At 35.8% G+C, this 25,600-nt stretch overlaps 1 protein-coding gene across 2 annotated transcripts in view; it reads left to right on the top strand.

Annotated features, from left to right (window-relative positions):
- GRK4 (G protein-coupled receptor kinase 4) overlaps window positions 1-25,600 on the top strand; it is a 42,667-nt gene that overhangs the window by 4,002 nt on the left and 13,065 nt on the right. For both annotated transcript variants that reach the window (XR_008821934.1, XM_056339193.1), the window contains exons 2-10: window positions 6,930-7,016; window positions 7,495-7,607; window positions 12,073-12,150; window positions 13,313-13,413; window positions 14,765-14,857; window positions 16,258-16,321; window positions 17,074-17,214; window positions 19,820-20,010; window positions 25,459-25,496. Coding sequence is in view for 1 of the 2 variants with exons in the window: in XM_056339193.1 (XP_056195168.1) it covers window positions 6,930-7,016; window positions 7,495-7,607; window positions 12,073-12,150; window positions 13,313-13,413; window positions 14,765-14,857; window positions 16,258-16,321; window positions 17,074-17,214; window positions 19,820-20,010; window positions 25,459-25,496 (906 nt within the window). In the remaining variant the exon portion in view is untranslated. The remainder of the gene's footprint in view (window positions 1-6,929; window positions 7,017-7,494; window positions 7,608-12,072; window positions 12,151-13,312; window positions 13,414-14,764; window positions 14,858-16,257; window positions 16,322-17,073; window positions 17,215-19,819; window positions 20,011-25,458; window positions 25,497-25,600) is intronic.

The following is a 25,600-nucleotide window of genomic DNA, read 5'->3' as shown; positions in this document are numbered from 1 at the left end:
GTGCAGCAGCTGAGATAGAAAAGCAGGTGTTAAGTGATAGTGATGTATGATTTATGAGACAGAGGTTGCAAAACCTTGCAATTTTATGATCTCCTTGCTCAGATTTTCACTTCCAGGAATTTTTATGTATAAAAGAATAATGTTCAGCAATATGAATTCTAGTGTGGTATAAAAGCAGGGGAATTAATGTGTTCATTTTTTCCTAGCAGAAATATCTTTGAAATTAGTATCTCTTGAAGGACATTGAAGAATTTATTCCATACATGGGGACAAATAATAAATATAAACTAGGTTACTCTGAAAAAAATCTGAAAGTTAACAAAAATATATTTTTATTTTTATTCGCTTTTCTCTTTATTTATATTTGTATCTTCTATTTTTTTGTAGTTATTTCAGTCACTCTCAGTAAATTCTTTGAGTGTATATAAGCCCCAAAATAATTTCAGCATCCCACATGTAGTCTGTGATGTTTTGAAGGAAAGAAATTAATCAGTGTATGCTTTAAACTGCATAGGAACCTTCCTTTTTTCATTGCCTGAAGTAATAGTCTCCAAAAATATGTCCAAAGGGTAGATCTGTAGTTCCTTTGAAGTCAATGGTAGTTTACTCCAATTGAGGATCCACGCCAAGAGTATATTTTAAACATACCTGCTCCTTTTGCATGCACTTTAAAATTAATTTGTACTGCTCTGGCAGGAGCAGTTTGTGAATGAGAACTGGGTCTGCTGTTAGGCATATAATATCCTCTATGTCATGATTGATTAGACTAAATTAAGGTCATGCCTCAAGCAAATTTCACCCCCAGCACTTGGTTGTATTTGTTCTAACCTGTGGTTGCAGAATGGGTAAGATAGTTTCCAGTTGGATCCATGAACCAACCTAGGGTGTGTGGGTGGTTGTGGTGGTGTTTTTTTTTCTTTTAATGTTGTTGAGTGTTTTGGGCTTGAGTTTTTCTTCCCAGCATTAGTTTTCAGATGGATCAGCAAGCTCCTGCAGATTTGATAATTGTTAGGTGCAGCCCAAGGATGGAGTTAGCAGGAAGTTTTCAATAACGGAACGGGATCACAGTTTGGCTGAAGTGAATCCTGAAAGATACTTCTTTCAGAATCGACATTAATACTTAGTGTAGCACTCGTCACAAAAAATAAGCAGTCTACTCAAATTGTGTGTTTTATCTGTCTAGGTTTAAAAACAACTGGAATAATTCTGCAAGTGAAATACATCCTACTTTTGCTTGCAGTATAAGGTAATAATGCAGTATGGTATTGGTGATGATACATAGGCAGATATCCTATAATGTGTGTAACTAGGAAGAAAATTCTAAGGAGATTGCTCCAGACTACTGCAGTTTGGCTATTGAACTGAGCTAAAATCTGTAGTTATTTAAGGAGTAAAGACAAGTGGAAAACCAAGGCACACTCATGCCCAGAAAGTCCATTCACCAGCAACAAATACGAATTTTAACGTGAAAGTGCCTTGAGTTTTTGCAGTTGCTGTTATTGTTGTCTGTTCTTCCCTTATTTGCCTTCTAAGTTCTATTGCGCTCCCTTATTGCATTGTGCGTTAAATTGCTGTAAACTCATTGTGGCAGGAAACATGTCTTCCTGTATTTGTACAGAATTATGCACAATGTCTGCCTTTTTGTCTTTTATTTAATGAACTGTAAGAAGAATGCATGCGGGCATGTTGGAATCTAAATAATTACATTTACTAAATAAACACAACATGAGAGGTCTAGTTATTGATATACACTGCTGCTTTGGTTATTTCAAGTGTGGCAATTATAACTAGAGGTTTCATAATCTACTTAGAAAAGGAGAAAAATTCCTTTATCTGTTGCAGTCTAGATATACCATCATGATAAAAAAAACAACCCTTATTTGTCAAGAAGTAGTCAGTAAAATTGGAGTTTTCATACTGGTGTGTTTTTTTCTCTAGTAAACCCTGTTCATTAAGTTGTTCTAGACATAATGAAATGAAATGTATACACAGATGTTATATTGTTTGACTGCACAATTAGATTAATAAATTCTGGTTCAGATAAGTTATATTACCTTGAGTTGTTACAAGACTTTCATACCTAATTTTTGAAGAAGCGCAGAAGCTGTTCAGAATGTATGCACTAGCATTCTTAAATGTGCACATGATTACTGGGGTTGTATGTAGAGTTCATGTGAAGAACCAGTTGTTCAAGTGGTTATAGCTGTGGGAACAATAAATGATTGTGCATATAAACAATCTGCACAAATGTTCACGTAGATTCCTGGGGATTTTAACTGTTTACAGTGTTACTGTTTTAACAGTCAGACGAGCAAGAGGACTCAAGCATTACCTTGCTGAAGTCCAACTCTGTGTACTTGATACCAAGAGCGTGAGGACTATTATCTTAAAAATGCCATAACAATCTGTAATCTATAGGTATCTTTTACGTCTTTATTTATTGAACTGCTTGTATTTTTGCCTCAGTTTGTGTTCAGAGTGCCTCCTTTATAACACTGAAGGGTTAGGTGCCTACCTTGTGCTGAAGCCTGAATTTTCAGCTAGGTGATTCTGGTTAATTTCCTGAGAGCCAAACAGATTCTATGTGTTATACTTCTAGGAAAAAAAGAATCTTTCCCGTATAACAGAGATGCCACTCTGTTAAACCTAGTTGTTAAGCTGTGACCAGGCTTGTTTTTCAAGGAACTGAGGTGTCAAAAAACCTATCTGACCTGTGCAATGGAGAAGGTTGCAGAGACCCCACAAAGCAGTACTGTATGAACTGTCTCTAGAACTGGAAGCATGTCAGCCTTCCTGAGGTGATGGTATGTGTGAACTTCTCTCCTAGCTTGAAGTCAGGGGTACTTCAGTGTTACTGTTCTGATCTGAGGACCAGAGATAATAGTTTTGCAGTGTTTTGTGTCTTGCAGGTGGATCTTGCACAGTAAGGGCATACCCTCGGAGATGGTTACTTAGTAGGCAGTGTTTACAAATGTCTTTGTAGCAAAGGCCCTAGTTAAATAGGAATGTGTTACTTTTTCAGTGAAAGTTTTTAATCCTTATGGTGAGTGTTTTGAAGGGAAGCGTGTCTGTAAGCAGGGTAAGATTTTAATTCATGTGAGTTGAAAATCTGTTAGGAACCCTGCCTGCAGCTTTCTCTGCTGTGGGAAAGATGTATCGTAAGAGACTGTATGTACCTGGATTACTCTCATGCATGTCAGTGTAGATGATGTAGACCTTCTGTATTAAATTCTTTTGCATTTTTCCCTGAATCAGTTAATTGATTTATACAGTTAAAGGCATGCTGTAGGTTGTCTTCTGGTTAGTTTTATGCTTTCAGAGCTTATCTGGGTGTGGTCTAGCATGAATTTCTCAGCTGGTATCTGACAATCTGGTTTGTGGACTCAGTTTTGCAAGAATGGTGGTGTAGCAATCTCGCACCCCTAGTGCTACAGAGCTGTGTGCTTCTCAGCCACAGAGGTGCATTGCTTGGCCTTTACAAGCAGGAAAGCTGAAGCATGGAGGTCCCTGAACAACTCAACGGCAGAATCTCAGTGTTGATGTAGGAGCCGTTGAATCTTACCACATATAGTCAGTGTATATTTATTAGCCAAATACAGTACAATGCTTCTCACTGTTCTTATTCTACAGGACAGAACCTAAGTTTTCTATCTCAAGGAAGACTAACTAATAATGTCCAGTGAACAGTGCTCAGTGAAAGTCATGCCGCAAATCCTGTCTTAAGGAAGATAACTGCAGCTGTGAGAAGTCCATCTGATTACTTGAAAAATATTCTTACTTGTCTAAATCTGTTTCTACACCAGGTTGCATTGTTTTGCCACAGCAGTGGGTTTTTTTTGTCAGTAGTTGTGTTTTTATTGATGAATGAACCAACCACCTTGTCTTACATATATTTTCCAAATGTTTCTGTGAAGTTTTAAAAAAAACAGTTGAAAAATGAAAACATGTAACCATCCTTCCCACACCCATATTCTAATGCAATGATCTAACTGAATTTAGTATGTATCTCTTTAAGAAGCGAGACTATTTAGAGGTAAATGCTGAAATTCTGACTCCAAGAAGTAATTTGGGGAGGAGAAGAAGGTAAGGTTATCATACACTTGAAAATGTAATTGCAGTGCTTCCTCACTGTAATGGGGTATTGCTGCGTCCACCCTTCTCTTTGTAAAAGATGAGTTGCTTCAAGTTGGACATTGTTCTAGCTAGCAATTACATCTGAAAGAGGCAAAAGCGGTAATTCTTCTGAACCACATAGGTCAACCATAAAGTAGATTACCTTAATGGCTTTGTTGCGGCTGTGTAGGAAAGTAAGTTGTTGGTCTTTCTGGAAGAATTTTATCTGAAGTATTTTAGAATGAGATCCAGAATAGAAGAACTGAAATCAATATTAAGATACTTACAAACCACAACTGTTATAATTTGATTTGATACTTCTTTTAAACTGCCTCAGAAATGGAAAAGAATTTTGCAATTAGGGAATAATATGACACACAAATCTGCCTGCTTCCATAACTTTTACCAGAAATGGCTAATTTGTCTGTAAATAATGTAAGTCATGCATTCTCTTTACATTATTAGGACATACAGCAAATGCATAGAAAATGTCTAAATTTAAGAAGAGTCAGTTCAGAGAACAGAGGATGTTGATTTAGCTATTACTTCTAAGCACTTAATTCTTGTGTATCTTTAATATATTATATGTATCCTTTATTGACTTCTTCAGGATGCTGCATGCAGCTGCATTCCAGTATATGGTCTCTTTTTATGAAGTTCATAATGGTCACATAGTAAGTAACTGGACAGATGTCTGGGGCAAAATACAGCAGTGTTGGACCCCTGAAGTATAATGCATCAGTGATCATCTTTTTTTGGGGTGTAGTTTTTTTTTTGGTTTGTTTTGTTTTCGCATTTTTGGTGGTTCGTTGTTGTTTGGGGTTTTGTGGGTTTTGAAGTTTTTTTTCCTTTGACTGTGCTTCAGAAGGTGATATACTTGGTGTATATCACAGTTCAGTTTAGATTTTTCTGAACACCATTTGGGTTGGTTTATCATTCTTGGTCAGTACTGATTGTACTGTGACATGCACAAACGAGCCTTTCTGAGCAGTTTCTAACAGAAGAAACGTAACTTCTGTGGACCTTGCAGTCTGGTGCATTTTTCAGTTGCTAGGTTAAAAATTAAGTTGACTCTTCTGTCCACTGTTTTTCATGATCACATAATAATCTATACCCAGTCCTTTTCTATGCATTGTATGTGTGCATAGATGCGTGCATATATAAATATTCTCTGATTTTGTTTGTGTTTAGTTCTGTTAGAAATGCGGTTTGCTCTGTGTTGTTTGATTTTGTTCAAGCATGTATTCAAATTCTTTTTAACATCAAAAATATTTTGTTAAAATACTCGGAGTTTGTTTCAATGATGCTGGTAATTACAACTTCATGATTAGTTTGGTACTGTATGAAGTACAAGAGGGGAAGTAGATTCAATATATTTGTGTTCTAAAATATTTTGGAAAGCAAATGACTTACAAAGCAACATTAGGAAAGTGCAGAAGAATGGTTTCTAGAGAGTAGGTATCAGATCAAAGAATCTCTGCAGGCCAACTTTTTAAGCTTTTGTATTCCTTATTTGTTTACTTGCATAGTGATGCTAGAGTTGAGAATGTTTTGTTGCAGCAGCACAGTGAGACATTAATGTTCCTGTTAGCAAAGATCATGTAAATTTGATAAGAGCTAAGGTATGCTAAGCTGGAACTACTCTTGACTGCAATGTTCAAGAAACTGTATGTTTGAGTGAAGAGGTGTTTTTAAAATTTTTTATTTTTCTGAAGATGTTAGCTCCTTTCTCCCTAACGACTTAATTCTGAAAGAGTTCAGTACTGTTTGCTGCTTAGTTTCTATTCGGGTTACACAGGGTAACTCCCTTCCTTTCTCTCCCATTGTGGTTAACAGTACATACTGCTTTGGTACAGTTAAAAAGTTTCTGTGCAGTTCTGCTAGTGTTCTGTCATGTGGAAACGCATCTGGCCATATCACTTTGTAAAATCTTTTAAAATATTGTGCAGCACAAAAATTACTCTTCCACTGAAATGTTACGCAATTCAAGAGATTATAGATACAGAAACATATACATGTACATATCTCTGCTTTTTTGATAAGTATGCATATCTTACGGAAATGGGGTTGGCTTCTTCCAGTCAAAGTAATGTGCTAAAACTCCAATTTAACATAGAAAATGGAGCACAGATGTATTTTAGAGAAAGAATGGGGAAAATACTGTAGTAGTTTTTAAAAATCAGTTTAATACTAGTGCTGGGAAATCTAAAGCATTGAAAAGATCTGAATTCTACAACTAGGTTCTTCCTGATATCCTGTATCTTCCTATAGTTTAGAATAAATGGTGTGCATTTGGTCAATGCCCACTCGTTTATTAGTGGGATCTACTCTTACTACTATTACTGCCCTTAAAAAAGAGAATGTGTATGTACAACTTGATTATCCAAAAATGTGTTTTAAGAACTTCGTTCTATGTATTTTGTTACTCAACCTTAATGTCTTCTATTCTTCACCATGGTTGAGAAATACTTCTCAAATATTTTTTGGTTCTGTCTTTGATGTTTCAGTTTTGTTTGTAATTTTCAGAATGCCTACATATTTGCCTTGACTCTGCAGAGATATTCTGTATGCAGAGTCAAAATGTGAAATATTTGTCTTGCAAAAGACTTTCTGCATTATTTAGTGTTTCATATAAAAGTCCTTCTATATCAAGTTTGTTAGTGGTTTGGATATCCTTGTGGATGTTTTTTGTTCTAGGCATGAAAAGCGGTCTGACAGATCTGTGAAAAAGTGACCTAATTTTATGCTGTTAATGTTATATTTAATTTTATTCTGACATAGTACTGTGTTCCACATTACGCATATTTTTCTTCTAGGCAAAAGGAGTGGGCGTAGTAAAAAATGGAAAGAGATGCTGAAGTTGCCACCTGTTAGTCATTGCGAAGGTATTAGATGCTCAATCGGTAGGTATCCTGTAGAATGGTCTGTTTGATTTTCTTTTTTTTTTTTTTTTTTTTTTTTTTGAGGAGGGGTATGAGTTTGGTGATGTTAACTGAAAGGATTCTGTCTTGCTTCTGAATATTAGCAAAAAAAGCTATTGAGCTTTTAATGTCTTGTATTCCTTCTTTTCAAACAATCTTGTTTGCTTTGGGATTGCAATTCACAGTGTTGTTGCTTTCTATCCTGCAGCCTAAATGAAACTTAACTATATTGTTCAATGTTTTTTTTAATGAATGTCATAATCTATAAGAGACAAATGTGGCTGGAAGTGAGTGTTTCGCTATTCTTTGAGATTACTGTGTGTTTCTGATATCTTTGCTAAATATGTTAATGGAAAATCTTCATGTTTTGGTGCTGGTTTTCTGACCTGTTCTCAAATGGGAGTAAGGACCATGCTATGACAAAGATAAAAATAAACATATTTACTTATTTCTTTCTCAGAAAGAGACTATAACCAGCTTTGTGACAAACAGCCGATAGGAAGGCTTCTCTTCAGACAGTTCTGTGATTCCAGACCAGATTTGAAAAGATGCATTGAATTTCTGGATGCAGTGGTAAGCTGTGAGAAATTGGCGATAGGTATCAATAGGCAATAGCTTATATATTTTTGTTTTAAAAAAGTTTGATTTTTATGATGGTTTTGGATGGGATGGAGTTAATTTTCTTCACTGTACCTTATGCTGTGCTATGTTTTGGATTTTTGACCAAACCAGTATTGACAACAAGGATATTTTAGTTACTCTGAACAGTGATTACCACAGCATCAAGCCCTTTTATGTTTCTCACGCTGCCTCACCAGTGAGCAGGCTGGGGATGCCTAAGCTGGAGGGGGGACACAGCTGAGATGGCTGATCCCAACTGACCAAAGGGATATCCCATACCGTATGATGCTGTGCTCCGCAATAAAAGATGGGGGAAAGAAGGAGGAAGGGGGCAAGTTAAAGTTAGTGGGTTGTCTTGCCACGTAGTCATTAAGCGTGATGATGAATCCCTGCTTTCCTGGAAGTGGCTGAACACACCTACCTGCTGATGGGAAGAAGCAATTTAATTTCTTATTTTACTTTACTTGCGTGTACAGCTTTGCTTTACTTGTTAAACTGTCTTAATCTCAACTCACAAGTTTTCTCACTTCTACCCTTCTGATAATCATTGGGAGTGAGTGAGTGATCACCTGTGTGGGGCTTAGCTGCCTACCAGGGTTAACACACTGCAATTTTATAAAATACTAATTTTCTCTAAACACATCTGTTCACTAATACCGCATACATGAAAATGTAGTGCGATGCACTCTTTGTCAACTGTAAAGCTGTAACTTTTGATGGATGTCAAGAAACTTTGTGTTTCTTACTTAAAGGAAGATGTTTAATATTTATTGTAAAAACCCTGCCATCTTGGTATGGTCAGAGCTGCAAAAATGGCCGTGATGGGAATGAGAGAAACAATTTTAGAAGACACACTGCTTGGCTTCTTGAACCTAAAACTATGTGCATACAATGAATATTATGTTACTCGGATATGAAAATTTTGTAAACATAGACTTGAAAATGTTGCAACTTGCATGCAAGTCCTAGGCTAGACAGAATGTGCTAATTAAAAAAAATAAATGCAGTGGTGATGGAGATTTAGGGAACCATCTGTGGAAGGAGAGAAACCAGATTTTAGAGACCAAGAGAAAAGTAAGTGTTTTGTCTTGGTAAGTTTGCATCTTGGTATCTAATGCTAAAGAATGAGGGGAGGAAGGAAGTATGCCTGTGGCCATGTTTTGTAAAAATATCTTCAGACAATACTCTCATGGGGAGGGAGAAAGTAGTGAGAAGAGTAGGCTGGCACACAACGGTCCTCAAGAGGAGAGAACAATAGCTCAGAGCTTTTTATTCTTTGTACCTCATAGTTAATCCAAGAGCAGAAAGATACAGTCTTAAGCTAAGAATGCACCAAAAGAACAGTTTGCCTCTTCCCACCCATTTTTGTTCTTATATTCAGGGAACAAGTGACCAAAGAAGACAGAAGTAGGGTAGTAGTGCTGCTTACATGTGTCCCACAATGCAGCAGGGTGTAAGGAAGCACATGGGATTGTTGCTGTGCCTCCCACTTCACCGTATCTTCCTTCCCCCTATGGGAGTATAAACAGAGGCACTTGATCAGCTGAAAAGGAACTTCAGTGTCAAATAAGCAGAGTTGCCTTATATTTGTCAATGAATCTTTGTGCAATTAGGCTTACTTCCCAGATGTGTTTCACCATACTTCTGTGACTCTTAGGAGCTGTACTAACATAAAATTCCAGAGACCAGTATGACAGTTGGAGACACAGAATGGATTGAATGTAAATCCAGAACAGTGGAGCTAATATCCTGAAGTGAATGTAAACCAGAGCCTTTAATGAGCATTGCGCAATAGGGACACTGCTGACAGCTGTGGATGTACCCTTAATGGTTACAACTTCTGTACACATTTTTAATCCTTAAAAGCTTAGATAAGGAGTAGCAGAATCTTTGCGAATACAAAAGAGAAAAAGAATCTTAGGCATGACTGTAAGGCAGGCATGTCTTTGCTCTTACAGATGAATGAATCTTACAGATGATTTTTCAGGTGAAATTGTGTCTAAGAAGTAACTGTGTTTTACACTAATGGAAGATTTTGAATTGTTTGGAAATATGCAATCTATAATGTTATGTAGATTGCAACACTTCTGTGAATTAACAAAGACTGCCATAGTTGAGGTAATCTGATGTAAGAGATGATTGCACAATTTACTTTTATTTTTTAACTTCCATTTGAAAAATCATGGTGAAGTAGTATGCTTGGGAATCACTGAAACAGAAGTCTCTTCAGCTAAAATAATCTCTAATTGGTGACTCTCATGATGTGAAAGCTAGCATGCTGTCTTGGTCAAGGAAGTGAGATAAAATACCTATTATCTCTTACAGATGGTTCCTGAATTAGCCTGATTCCCTTTTCTGGACTGCACTTTAGCAAGTGTGTTCAAGCTTTTTTTGGAGTGGGGCGAGGGTATTTTTTGGTTGGTTTTGTTTGTAAGGCAGTAACGTGAAGGGGAAAGGCTAAGGCTGTGGGGTCTTTACATTGGGTTTTGCCATTTGTTGTATGTTTTTATTTAAAATTAAATTTTGACTTAAATTTTCTGGCATAAAATGCCACAGTCTTAAGAGCCTTGCATCTTGAATTAAGAGTCTTCTGACTCTCTTAGATGGATCAACAGGATTTCAGCAGCATGATTATTTCAGGAGGCCAAAATGGCAAAATGAAGGTAGTACAATGCTATGTTGTCTACCTGTACTGAATGCTAAGACTAGTAAGCTTAAACTCTTGAGAAGGTGTGACCTTTAAGTCTGGAGTCAGCTTGGCTTTACAGAAAGAAGAGTTGTGAAATAATTGAATAAAAGTGACAGAAAATAAAGTGAGGAATTACAGCTATCCAATCATCTAGTGACTCATTTCACTAGTTGGGGATGAGGTTACTCAAGTATGAAAAAGAATGGGTGACAGCTCAAACTTCCCTCTTAAGCTCTGTGAGTAACAGAAATCAGTTGACAAGGCTGTCAAACTTCCTTTTAAATTACAGTATCTGCTTAAAATGGTATGCTTAACTGTATAGAATTAGTGACTACTTTGGCATAATAGAACATGTTAAAGGCGGTAAGTGCACTGCTGTGGTTGATTAAATTTTCTGACCTGCTCATGTTATTTGGTAGTTTCAGAATTCCTCACCACTGTGGAATTAAAAGTAGCGAAAACAGTGGCTTGCAGTTGTCTATAGATTTGAGCACTGTGCTGAAGTGGTTGATACCACAATGTCTTAGCAGAAAGAGATGTTGATGACTTAGTAGTGAGTCAGCGTGGGTTAGTTGCAATTGGTTGCAGAACTGGAGTTCAGGGATTCTGTTATTTCCAGTATTGTATGTATATTTGGTTCTTGAACTGTTATTTTTCAGTGTTCTAGTTTTCTTTATGAAGATGCATAACTTCTCTTCTGATTAGATCTGTCACTTGGACCTTATTATAAGGTTCTTAATGATTGTTGTCCCAATATGCCGAACTGTTGTTTTATATGATACAGCCCTCCATTCTGGAAGTCCGCCATATATTCTTTGCTCCTAGGTGCATATATTTATATTCTGAGATATGAAATAAGCTTTGATTGAGTAGGCCCAGCCTGTGAAGCTAATACAGGCTGCAGTTTGAGATTGTTTTTTTCAGTTCATCTTTTCCCAGATTCTGTATTGTCTTTAAATGTTGTAACTTATCATGTCTGCTTCTAGATTATTCCTCAAAATTATTAATAGTAAATAGTCCTTGGAGTTTTTCAATGCTAATATCTGATGGGCTGGTGGGGTTTTTTCCTATAAGTAGTACCTCTGGAGCTCTATTAAGATGCCAGTTGTTTATCTGCAAAACACACTGTGTTGCATAGTAGTCTTTTTCTACATCATAGTACTGTACATTACTAAGTCAAAAACGTCACTAAATTTTATATCTACCCAGTTTTTTCTCAGAGAGTGACGTGGGGCTTGGTTTAGATCTCATATTTCCAGCTGATGTGATCTTGTAGAAAGTAGTAGTTTTATCCTAGTTTTACCTAAGACTGTAGTAAAGAAAAATACATGAAGGAAAAAAAAAAAAATACAATGAAGAGAAAGCTGATGATTGTACTCTTACTTAATTATTTCCGATCTGGATCTTTCTGTCCTACAATACTGCATAAACACTATTTCATTGTAATTGGTCTAATTTAACCTCTAGGATGCAGTTTTTGTTATTGTATTTTGGCTAATTGTTAGTTTTTGTATGATTTCCAAAAGTTAAATTCCATGTGGTTTTTTTTCTTAAGACTGTTCTTCATACATGTGCCACTAAGTAGTCTAAAAATCTTTAAATAGATTTCAAACAATGACAGCCTTCAGTTCCTTTTATATTATTCATGATAAAATTTACCTGTCATGTGAAAGACTTTAGTGCCAAATAGCTCTGAACATAATTTAATTTTCAATTCCATTCCCCTAGGCAGAATACGAGGTATCTTCAGATGAAAAGCGTATAGACTGTGGCCTGAAAGTTTTAGAGACATACTTCACTAATGGGGTAAATACATTATATTACAAAATATTGTCTCAAGTGTTTTGTAAACATCAGGTACATAGAGATTTAAGTGGTTGCATTGTTTTTAGTACATTGACGATCAAACTTCATTAGTCCCGTTTTTGCCTTTCTGAAAGGTATACTGCCTTCTCTTACCACCTTGAGCAGAAACCTTGACTGATCTCTGCTTTTAAGACTACTACCATTACGATTTATTCTCCCTATGTTTTCTAATTAAAATACTCATCTCAAGATAAGTAAGACAAGATAAACTCATTTAGCATACAAAGAAAACTATTAACAAGTTAACTCGGAGTTTTGTCATCTGAAGACATGAGAATGAAGAATTCTTAAAATTCTCAGGCTTCTTTCAGACTCTTGTGTGGCCTTGGTTGGTTTGCTGTAAATTTTCAGAGTTGCTGCAGGTTTTCGCCAAGTGAAATGTTGTTTTGTTTTGTTCCAGAGCATTCTGGTTCTCTGTGTTTTGCATGGGGATCATTAACAGCAGATCTTTTGCATATATTAATCTCACTGATTTTTTTAAGAGTCTGTTCTTTGATATCCTGTAGAAGCTTTGCTGTGGATCTATAGTTAGACTTCTGCTTTCCATGAATAGGTGCTCCTTCTGCTTCTCTTTAGTCATCTTGAGAAGACTTTACTCCAAATGAAGGTCTTGCAGATACCTTAAAAGCAGATAAACTCCAAAGTTTGCTACATCTCTTCTGATAATTTCTTTAGGACTACTATAAGTCACATGCGGTTTTTGCAAAAAAACACATTTCTTTGGGCTGGTTTGAAATAGTTTCCTAACTTGTGTATTTCTTTCCACTTCCTTCTATCCTGCCAAGCCAAACAGATAACTTGCTTTTGTGGTGGTAGACTTATGGAAAGAAAAAGAAATTTGACTTATTGCCAAGTTTGTTTCCCCAGATACTGAAGAAGTAAATAACTGTAATAGCTTTCAATGCATTTTTCTGTAATAGGAAACAAATAAATTTTTTCCTGAATATGAATTTCTTAGTTTTATCTTTAGCCAAACCATTCCTTTCCTTTTCCTGTATTAGAAGATTTAGTTTCACTTTGATTATAGAACTTTTTAACTCGTTCTGTTGATTTACAAAATTGCTTTCATTGTTGCCCTGTTTTTTTAAAAAAATCTGTAAAGTCTGCAGCACACTTGCCAGAAATACCTCAGGAAACAGTAAATGAATGTAAAGCAAGACTGGAAAAGAACCCTTCTAAGGACCTTTTTATGGACTGTACTAGGTAAGTTAAAAATGCATACTGCTATATTTGAATATCACAAGAAAAATTTGTGTGTTTCTGAGGAATGAAAGGTGAAGTTATTACACCCAGGTGTATTTGGTGTCTGAAATTAGTGTAAGAAATTTGAAACAGATTTATTAAAAGACTACGCTGCCTTCAGATGTGATTTAGATGTTTGACTTGCATAAAAATAGCATTAAAGAAAAGGCTCTGCAAAAAATCACGCTATTATCTACTACCAAGTATTCTGTAAGTTAGAGTAGTATTTCTCTTTATTATAGTCTTGACTTTTGAGTGACTTCTTTTCCATGATGAAGGTACTCGGATACTAAGTTATAAACTGGAGCTTGAAAGGTTTCTGAACAAAATTAACCATTTCTGGTTTGTGAAAATGCGTTGAACTGAGGCCAACAGTTATATTCCATTAAGATGGCTGCTTAAAGGATCGATTGTGACAGTTAGCACAAACAAATACAACTCAATTTTGTTCTGAAGTCATAAAGTGGTATTTCACAGCAGCAGCAGCAGGGAAGGCTTTTCTTGGAGGGATGGTACATGTTTACCAGTGTTGCATGTCTTTCTAAAGCCTTTGTATTTCTAATATTACTGGTTCTTCAAGGCATGCTTGATCATGTCTGAAGGATTACAATATGTTTTGTCACTGCTTGGGTCATCTCCCTAGCAACAAAAATAAGCATACTTTATAACAACCCAAGATTATAAGATGGAAAGGGATGTGTGAGAACACAGAGTGAAAATGTGTCTCAAATGGAGGATCTGTCATGTAAGTCATCCTTTTTCCTCTGTCCCATAAATATATGAATACAGCCTGAATTATTTGTTTTCCTTCCCACTGTCCCTTGCCTTGGTACACTTAATTTGAGGGGAATTAGAAGTTACCTGGTGTTCAAGTTTGGACATGGTGTTTAGTATCTAAATTTCAAATCTTAGAATAAAATCTTATTTATCAGTCTCCAAAGAATGCATAAAAACTTGTAGATACTTTCCTGTAAAGATCATTCAGAGGTCCCATTTGTGGGGTTGTGCATGCATTGCATAGCTACTGAGAGGCTGATGGTGGCCTTGAAGACAATGGGAATGCAGACGTCAAACTTTCTAGTTGCTCTAAATAACAGTATTGTGGCATTACTAGTGTTTTGACAGGAACAGTTTTCTGTGATAGGCACTCACTTTGTGAGACATCTATGTTAAAATCATTGTAGAGCACAGTGACAATGTCTCTCTTCCTACAGTTTCATTGATATATTTAAGTATATTTTAACAGATTGATAGTACCTCCTGCTTCATCAGTTTTTTCAGTATAAGATTGATCTTATTTTCCTGTTGCTAGGATTGTCCATGAATACCTAAGCAGAAGACCTTTTGAAGCTTACCAAGAAAGCGTGTATTTTTCCCGTTTTTTACAATGGAAATGGCTGGAAAAGTAAGTTTATTTATGATGTTTGCATTATAATTTTGCTTTGTTTTGTGGCCAGTTCTGCTGTTAAGCTAGAAATGCTGTAGAGCCCTAATGAATGACACTGCCTGTCTAAGAAATTATGATCTGAAAGACAAGTTGTAAGGGATGATGTTGATGGGACAGTGAGGATGTCAATACTCGTAACAAAAGTACCTGTCCAGTAGTCTTTAGGTAGTAAGTTTGTATTAATTAAATACAAAATTATTATCATATGGATATATGTTTCGCTGTCAAGTATGCAGTGGGATACCAGTCTTTTTTGGGAATACTGTTATCTTTTTAGTTTCAAACTTGGTCCAGTCAGTGGTTAATAAGCAGATTAATCTAGTTTTACAACCCACTGGGTGACTGGGTAACTCCTCAGTTTTTCAGAGTGGTACTGACACAGATCTAGCAATTACTAGATAGCAAGATTTGTATATATCAGTATCTAGTTTGGGCTTTTAAGTAACATGAAATGAGTGTCCAAACTTTTTCAGAGGGCTGAAATTGGTACAAACTGATTCTAGTTCAGCACTGCTGGGTATCATGATCACATATGCAAACACTGAAGTGCTTGAGTATTAATTTTATGGCAAATTCCAATTATCCAGTGTTTTTGTTTGACTAAATTAATAGCAAAAGCCAGGAAGAGAACTAAGGAAGTCACTTAAAACAATTAAACAAAATTCTCTACCAAATGAACCTCTACTTGTCCTGAGAACAAAGATGCATTAACAATGAATGTTCTTTTAAAGCAAACACCCCCCCCCCCTCAAAACTTATCACCATGAAATAGCCCTGCTCCAATACATGTTTAGGAGTGTTTTAGCATAGAATGGTTGACACCTTTACTGCCTCTGGTTATCTGTTCCTCTTCCATTACATCAATACCTTAACAATTCAGCTTCTGAACTGCTGTTGCATACCACAACGCTTTCTTTTTTGAAAAAGCGAAACAGCAAAGCAAAGTCAGACATGGTTTACCTTTTAAATGCTGCATTGTAAACATGATCTCATTGAAACACAGCCTACATGTCTCCCTTAGTTGCAGGATACTGACAACTGGAGGTGATGAATTGACTGTTGGTGAGAACTGAAAAGGCTCTAACCATGAAAGGCATAGGGCCTAACTGATCAGGCTTTCTTTCCTGCTATTGTGCATGTCTGATGACCACATGAGGGAGCCCCTGTTTCTAATCAGAGCACCCCTTTCATATGAAATTCAGCTTATTATAATACTGTCTTCATGAGGTTAAGGCAAGTGCTGTTCATTAAGGTGGCATAGAACAGGAAGGAGAAAATTAAGATAGACCTTATGGTGGGGAGAGGATTACTAACTCTTGTAATTTCTGCTGCAGTAATTGTTTCTTTCTGTTAATCAGGCAACCAGTAACCAAACACACATTTAGGCATTACCGAGTACTAGGCAAAGGTGGATTTGGAGAGGTGAGTACAGAAATATCTTTCTGTGAGGCAATACTTAAGGCAAAAAAAAAGGTTAATACAGAGGAGAAGTTTTTTAACTCTTGACTCTTAACAGTCTACATTTGACACATCACCTGGCAAACTGTTGTCAATCCAAACTGTTTTCTTTTAATGTGTTAGTTTTAGTATTGTAGGTCATGCCCAAAGTTGGAGAGAACTTCCGCTGGCTGACAACAGTTGCTTCCATTTAGAAATTTCATTTGACAGTGAGAATATAGTTTCTACTTAATAATTATGTGGAATACTAATGAACCTAATAGGAAAAGCTATAGATTTTATTAATTCTGTTTATAATTCATTGGGCTCCCCCCCCCCTACATTTTTTGACCAGAGCTTTATATTGAAAGGGAAGGAGGGTTACTAAATTACCATTATCTTTCTCCCACTTGATTACGGTGTGGATATTTGTTCTCTGTTCTGCTTGCCTAGACATATACTATTACCACAGTCAGGTGTTTCACCAACACAAGATCCACAGTTTTACTGAGCTATTCAACTCCCAACAAAAATGGGTTTACTACTTTTTCTACTTCTGTTACGGCTTTTGTGACCTTTCAGAGTTGTTTCATGGGTGAAAGCTCTGCATCGATGCTTACCAACTCTCATTTTCTGAGAGCATTCAAGAGTTTGAAAAAAGAAAATAAAAATTTTTCTTCTATTAAAAAATTCTACAAAAGTCCTAGCATCTCTGACACACCTTCCTTCTTTTTTAGGTGTGTGCCTGTCAAGTACGGGCAACAGGAAAAATGTATGCTTGTAAAAAGCTAGAAAAAAAGAGAATAAAGAAGAGGAAAGGAGAATCAATGGCTTTAAATGAAAAAAGAATTCTAGAAAAAGTGAATAGTAGGTTTGTAGTAAGTATCTACTTCTGATCATATTCTCAGAATTTTGTGTGTAAGTAGTTCTGTGCAGAGGACATTTTTATCCAATATTGAATTGGTTTTAGTCAGCCTGCTTTATTTCTCACTTACAGCCAAAACATTATGTTGTGTTTCAGCATGCTGATGCCACTGAATCTTTCTCCTTTGTTTAAATGTGAATAGATTATTCTGCAGTACTCAGACTTGAATTATTACTTAAATTCTAATTCTACTGCAGCCTATGACTGAGTATGTTTTAATAAAGAGGATGTTCCATATGCTTTATTGCATTGTATTTTTTCCTTCTGTGTTCCTCTTCTCTGTTTCTTCTCCCAAGGCATTGCACTCTGTTTTCTTCTCTTATCCTCTTTTCCCCTCCCATATGCCAATTTTCTTACAATTAATGCTGGTTTCTAATTTCATTTTTGTAAGTGCATTTATGAATGACCTCCAAAGGGGTGACTTCATGAGTCTGCCATTTAATTGCCATTAGAAGTCATAACTTCTAATAGTGGAGGTTTTATATCATAAGGTATTTTCATAGCATTCAGTACTCTATTGCTTATACATTTCAAGATAAACATGAAATTTTGACTAGTGTATCAATTCCAGTTGGTTATATGGCTTTGCTGTGTACTGAAGTTTAAAAAGGTATCTTTGATGTGAAGCAATTAACATAAGATTTTCATTCTATGGAATTTCTGTTAAAAAGTTAAGTCTTAATACTTTTAGCTGATGCTATCACCTAAATTATGGTCTGTTAGTGGCTGTAATTACTAAGCAGTGAAATTACTTAGAATGATCAAAGATATACCAAGTAAACTTTCCCCCTGGTAACATTTATTTTTTCATTGCTTTGTTGCCATTTAAATGTTAATTTAAAATGCGTTTTGCTTTGGTTTTAAATCAATTTACTGATAAATTTTATATTGCTATTCAGAGATGATTTTTAAATACCTGTGTTAAAGAATAGTGGAAGTTATTTGTAAAAAAAAAAAAATATATATATGTATGTATGTATTTTCTGATAAGCTTTATGTATTAACACCCCCCCCCCCGTAGAATACTGCCAGCTAAAAGGAAAAATTAAGAACCTGCTGACCAGATACATGAATATTTTTAAATTATTATAAATAATGTTTTTGTATAAATATGCTAATTTTATTTTCTTAAAAGGCTCATGAGCTTGAATTGATTGAAATTGAATCCAGAAATTACCTGAATTGATCCAGAAATTGCTAGTCATAGTGATATGTGAGATGAGTGAAACTCCTAGTTTTGAGTCATATTTTTTCAACATATGTAAATTCTATAAATCAATAATTGTTTAAAATTGAATTTGAAAACAAAGTATAGGATTGAGCATGAGTGATTTTCCTTTTGCTATCCCATTTTTTTTTGATGCAACAGAGAAGATCTAGATCTAGGATATGCAGTAATATTGAGTTGGAAATGGGTAGATGTTATGCTTGTGTCACAAGTAAAGTCATTAATACCTGGATATGTCCATATAAAACCACCATACTGGAATCCTTGCCTTGAGTAACAGATTTGTATGTTTATTTCATTTAATTAGTTAGTATTTGACTTGCGCTTCTGAAGGAAGAGTTTGGACTTCCTACTGAATTATGGCTGTTATGTACTTGTACAGCATTTAAAAATACATTTATTGAGTTAAAAAAAAGTGTAGTGATTTTTCCCTAGCTTACTTACCTAATGTAAGCTAAGTATATTTTTTTTAAATCACATTGCTTTTAGTACAAGTTAGTTAATTAATCTCTGTTGGTAATTTTGAAGATTCTGCCAGATGATCATCAGCATAGCATATTTTTGTATTGAAACCGAGTTTTAACATTAACAACATATGTTGAATTTTGTAGTATATTACATTGTTTTAAAATTGGATTTTTTTGAGTTCACGAGTCAACTTTAAAACTTTAAATGCACTTTAAAATAATTTACCTAAAACCAGAAAAAGAGAAAAAAAAAAAGTACTGTTTTTCCTTGCCTATCAGCACTCCGTTTCAAATACAGTGAGAAGAAAGACTATAAAGAGGTACACTAAGTGTTTCCTGGTGGCAAGTTCAAAGCCAGGGATATATGCAGTTATTTGGGGAGGGGTAGGGAGAGGAATAGAAACTGCACATTTGATCTTAAATAAATTTTTTAGTTTCTCTAATGTAGGGCAACTTAAAGTCTTGTAGAAGTTCAGAAAGATGGTTTGACAATGCATGATTCTTGAGGTATTAATAAAATAAGGTATATGTGCACTTTATCTTTACTGAGAGTAATACAGATAATGTGCAGCTGAGGGGCATCATCAATAAATGTATTGTCTGGATGGAGCTCTGTGGTATCTAAACAGGTATGTCGCTAAACTTCTGTATGGTGATGTAGAATTTGTATATACATGCAAATTAGTCTGAATTCCTTTGTGCCTTCAAGTACTCAACAGGAGCGATTCTCTACTTGGCTATTTCATTCTTTTTTGGTTTTTCATAAGGATTTGTATGTTGCTTGTTTTGGAAAAAAGAGCTGTGAATTTTATTGGAGTTTACGAATGAATAATGGTTGTCTTCTCCTCCTCCTCCCTTTTTAGGTTAGTTTATCCTATACATATGAGACTAAAGATGCCTTGTGTTTAGTATTAACCATAATGAATGGAGGGGATTTGAAGTTTCACATATATAACATGGGAAATCCTGGCTTTGATGAAGAAAGGGCCATTTTCTATGCTGCGGAACTGTGCTGTGGTCTGGAAGACTTGCAGAAGGAGAGAATTGTTTACAGGTGAGTGTCATCTACGGACACTCATACCTTAAATTTTCCATGTCTGGTCAGCATTAAATGTATTAATTGTTTCCTACTAAAAGAAGTTTATACTTCAACTTAATCGTAAAAGAAGCAAAAGAGTTTAGCTGTACTTTTCATGGCGTGCCCTTCAGAATTACTGATCTTAATTGTCATCTTACTAGTAATTTAGGTCTAGATACTTGCTATATTCTAAAACATTACAAAGTTGATTCAAGGTCTGTTTGTAAAATGAGAGTAAATTATGATTTACAAAGCAAATTCATTAGTAGTTCAAATAAATAAGTTTTAGGAACATGGGATTGTATTCCTGCCCTGTCTAAAAGTAGAAGTTCACAGAAGGCTATAGAAGTCCCTTGCTGTGTTGCTGCTTGTGCCCAAGAGGGTAAAATGTCAGTTACAATTCATACTGCCCTCTCTTCTGTTTTTATTTCAGGTTCCTCCAATGAACACTTTATTGCTTTTGAATTAATGAAACTATCAGAAGCCTTTTGCATTGTAATCGAGATTGTGTGGTCTTAATGCTGTTTTCTGTCTCTGTCCGTAAATATATCTTTTAACCCCTGGCATGCATTAGTATTACATAACAAAACCTCAAACTTAGTGGTGGACCAAGAATGCTTTCTTTTTATTTCTGGTGTGTAACACCAAGTACTACTTGTTTCAAGAGATTTAAAGTATAATCCTGCGTAACTTTAATATAATGAGTCTGAGTCTTTTCCATCCCCAGTATAGAAAACTAACATACGCTCTGTGGTTCTGCCACTTTCTGCTGTGTGTATCAGGCTTATGCTAGTGGTTGTGTGTGGTTCCCCAAAGAATTTGGCCAATCTTGCAATATTATGCAGTATGTTTTGGCATGCATGTAGGAGGGAAGCAAGGATGAATGGTTTGATCTAGCTACAAGTAGGTCATTTCACACTGCCCAAGTGAAAACAAAACTGGTTGTTTAAAATACAGAACAACGACAAAAAAAAACCCAGAGAAAACAAAACCAACAAAAAAAACCCATAGCCCTTGTGTTTAAGCTCAGCTTGTTCGTGTTTGCCTACAAGAAGACCTTCAAACATATATGCCAAATCCTAGCATTCTGTCTGTAATTCAGGATCTTGGAGTGGTTGTGATTTCTTATGGAGCAGTCTTGGTGTCTAGATCTCTGCCCTGTTTTGTGCTATTACATAATGAGTTTCCAATTATTAAGAATTTGCATGGCCTTAAATTTATGAGCAAGGAAGAAAAGTAGTTTCATAACCAACTCTGAGTAAAATTGCCTCTTAATTAAAAGAATGGGAAATATTTCTAGTCCTCTATTCATAACAAAATTGAAAGATCAAGAGACAGTTACCTGTACATGCGTTAGTAACTGAATAATTTGTATTCTTGTTGGAAAAAGAAGGGCTTAAATGTAATTATAATACCTGAAGGTGATATTTAAACAATTTACTATAGGACAGTCTAAGGGAGTTTCTGCCCAGTATGTAAACAGATGAAAAGAGACACTAATTAGACCATCTCAGCTCAACCGTGCTTGAGTACTAAAACTAGGAAATGTTTGGATAATTTTACGCTCTCTGTAGAATCACGTATCAAATGATACTAAACTTCCTGTTGGTCTTGTTTCTTCTCCTTTGCTAATGGTAGTTTTTTTCCTGATGCTCTTGATTTTTTTTTTCCACATGTATTTCTTCTTGTATCATGCATTTAGGAGCGTAGTTGTCAATTTTACAGTTTTGAAGTCAAGAAGCCAAAACAGGTGGCCATGGAAGTCTTCAGAATGTCACCAATTGCAGTGATAAGTTACATGATCAAAATTCACCATCAAGCATCTTAATGGAGATGCATTTAGGCAGCAATACAGTGATTATATATGATAAGTGAAACAAAGCTTGGGAAAATTTGCCATAATTATTTTTTTCTCAACAAAGAAGTTATGCTGGCAACCTCCAGTCTTAATGTTGTTTGGGGAGGAGAACATAATGAAGCATGATTCTCATTGCACAATGATTTATTTTTCCAAATTATGGTAACTATTATTTTTCATTCTCCAGGGCAACAAAATACAGAAGAATTTTTTTTCTTACTTTGCTATCTCTTTGAAAGCATTTAGTACTGGTAGAGCCACTGAATTTCTGAAAATGGAGCTAGTTGTTGTTGCTGTATCTCAAGATCTGTTACTGCATTTGTTTTCCATCTTTAAAGGAGACTAAAACTCACTTTTGAGACAAACAGCTTAAACTGTTAAAGCAGATTTTAATTCTCTAGCATACTGTTATAAAATACTTTATTGAGAACGTGGTTTTGTGTCTATCAATCTGTATATTCACAGTAAAATGTAGTGTAGAGGCAGTGGAAGAAGGGAAAATAGGAACTTCTGTTTATAGAAATCCTCGGTGCAGACCGGTGTCAGCAGATAGCAGTAAAATAAGTTCATCTTCTCAGCTTGTTCAGTTCTAGAATGGCAGTTTCAATGTCAGTCATGTTAAAATTTATTATGAATTTATTATATTTGGGATGTGTCACCATCCATAGCAAAATGCCTCATAAAGTGGAGAAGCTAGGCCTAACTTAACTCTCTGTTAACACCAATTTTTACTGTGTACTTCATGTGCCTTTACACCAGTTATTACTGAATTTCAAGCAGTGGCATTAGGGCTGTCTGTAGGACCCTGGAGTCAGTTGTGCAGTTTTGTTAGTGGGGTTCCCACTGGACTAAAAGAACAGGTGCAGAGCTGGAAGGAGGGCCCTGCGCTGCCCTGTGATAGTGATAGAGCCAGTTTCCTTGTTTAATGGGAGCTTGTGAAACTACCTGTAATTTGCCATATGTTGCTGACATTAGAAAAATAAGCAGACAGGAACAGGCAGTAGTGGAGCTGTTCACCCATCTGCTGCATAAAGAGCCTGATAATACTTAGAGCAAAGTCAGGATATGCATGAAGGAAGAGCGGGGAGCAAGTGCCGGCTTTCCAAAAGGGACTTCATTGCTGGAGTTTCCTGCAGGAGTTACCCAACTCCTCAATGATGGTAGTCGTTTTTTTGTCAGATAAGATGCTTGAATACCTAGATTTTCATAACAAACTTATGGAAGTGCCTGTAAGACCACTGAATATTCCTGGAAGGTCAAAGATCAGGCTCAAAGACCTGTTGAAGCTGTAGTGGATAAACCTAAGTAGCTCCTTGCCTGCCTTATGCCTATGCTCAGAGTAGGCATCTTTGCAGTGAAATCCCCTGAAGGATTTTTATCCAGAAATTTCCTCTGTAGGATGGCTGGCGTAAGGTATTGCACAAATAAATTAGTACTTGTTTAGTCCAATTTAAAATAAATACATAATTTTTATCTAGATTTGTGTTAATGAACCTCTTGGTTTTGCGAGCTTTGCAGTCTTCATGCCTTTCTCTGCTTCATGAGGGAAAACTGCTGCCTCTGCTGCTAGAATTGCATTTCTACCTCGTGTTCTGAGCTTGGTTTTCAGCTCAAGTAGCCTGTTAACCTGGTGCAGGACTAGCATCTGTGTATTCCAGCAGAAACTGTGACTTTGGCCTCCGTTGTAGTGGAGGAAGGGGAAGAGGGAGAAGGCCAATATCCCAAAGCTAGCATCCCAGAGCTCAATTTACAGCTGAGTGCTTCCAAAAACTGACTTCTTTGTGAGCTGGTAGGTCTAGAAACTAATAGGATTAAAGAGATTGGCTAGAAACAAGTTTTACTATTAACTGACCAAAATCATATCAGAAGAGAATTAGCTTCTCTTAAGCAGCAGATGTTGATACGAAGTATTAGGGTTTAGGTTAAGCTTTAATCAGCCTTCTTGGAAATGAAACTCATTAAACCTGTTTACTTGAGTTAACCTGAGCGTACATTATGCGCTTTAAAGTAATGTGTTTCTACCTAAAGTTTGAGCTGAATTTTCTTCTTTTTTTTTTTTTTTTTTTTGATACTGGTGTGAGGTGTTTGGTTGTCTTTTTTTGTTACTCTGATCTTTCCATATTTCTCTGGTATTGCAAACTCATATCTAACATCAGATAATTAACATTATGGGGACTGTCTAGACCTGAAGTATTAAAACCCAAGCATCTTGCTGACTGCTTTATACAGTTAATCTGATGAAATAATGAAACTTTAACATAAATACACATACTTCAGAGCATCAATTTATTAATATTTTTGGGGGGAAAAGCATACAGATTTCTTGGTGATCAAGTGTGTGTGTATGTCTCTCTCATTTTGATTGTAAATTCCAGAATTATTCTTCCTAAAATTGCTTCTTTTACATTATTCAGTCTTTTCTGCTTGTATATGAAAAACTGTTCTTGTCACAACTGTACATATACCCATATATGTACATATTGGTTTTAATAATCTGTTCCAGTAATAACTGAATCTTTAGCCAAGTACTGATTTTCGCTTGTCTAATTCTGGCATTTCCATATTTATGATGGAATAAATCTAAGAGACTGTATTGCAGTCCACATGCTTCCTGATGCATATCACAAATATATATATAATATACATTATATATTTTATACATATATTCCGTATGTATGTATTTTTATATATATGTAAAAATATATGTGTTCTCAGTAGAATCTGCTAAAAGATAAATCCTAGAAGTAACCTCTGAACAGCGTCTGATTCAGCTTCAGTGACTCCCCAAATTTTCCTGGGGGTGGGGTGGGGGTGTGTGTTTGTCCAAATATCCCATTGTTTCTTCTTTTATTCTTAAAGTAAAAATGTACAAGAAGATGCCTACAACATGCAGAATTGCAACACTGAATTAATTGTCCTTTTACTACTTCCTGAGTCTCTCCAGCATTTAATAGATAAAAAATGTTTCATGTGAAACACTGGTTTTTACAGAAAAGTAGTAGACACTCTTGGAAAGTTGGTTGCAACCTAGGTGAAGCATCTAGTAAGCTTCAGAAGCTGCACATCCAAAGTAAAGGAACAGAGTTTGAATGGATGATATTAAGCCTATGCTTAGTCTTGGGAGTATTACTCTTTGATATTCTGATACCCTGGGGCGGAATACAGCAGGGGCCAGCATCAAACGGCAGCAAGCCGTGATGTGTCTTACCACTGTGGAGTTGTATGGATGGTAGTCTCAGGAGACGTGTCTGTCTTTCGCTTGCACATTTGGGTGTAAGTTGGTGGTTCTTCATATCGGGATTTTAGAGGAAGTTTCTCATCTGTGAAATATGAATTGCTGCTGTTAGTATAAATGGATTAGCGTGTTGGGAAAAAAATCAGTCCAGTTCTATGGTTAAACTATTTGTATTATAGGTCCTCATCTTCACAACTGTTTTTGTATATAGGTGGGAACTGGAAAAATTACTTTAATCACAACCAAGAGGTCTTCTGTTGCCTCAGTTGCACTTGACGGCTAATAATTTTGGCTTTGTAGAATTCACGCATCTATTCTGTTTAATTTGTAGAGACTTGAAGCCTGAGAATATACTCCTTGATGACTGTGGTAAGTAAAAATTAAAATTAATTTTTACATTGAGAATTACAAATCTAATTAATACTGTGCCAGAAATCAAAGGGATTTCTTCATGATAAAAGGGACCTGACTGT

Source organism: Falco biarmicus, chromosome 1 (genome assembly GCF_023638135.1).
Source record: "Falco biarmicus isolate bFalBia1 chromosome 1, bFalBia1.pri, whole genome shotgun sequence".
NCBI classification, from domain to species: domain Eukaryota; kingdom Metazoa; phylum Chordata; class Aves; order Falconiformes; family Falconidae; genus Falco; species Falco biarmicus.
This window is presented reverse-complemented; position numbering and strand designations above follow the sequence as displayed.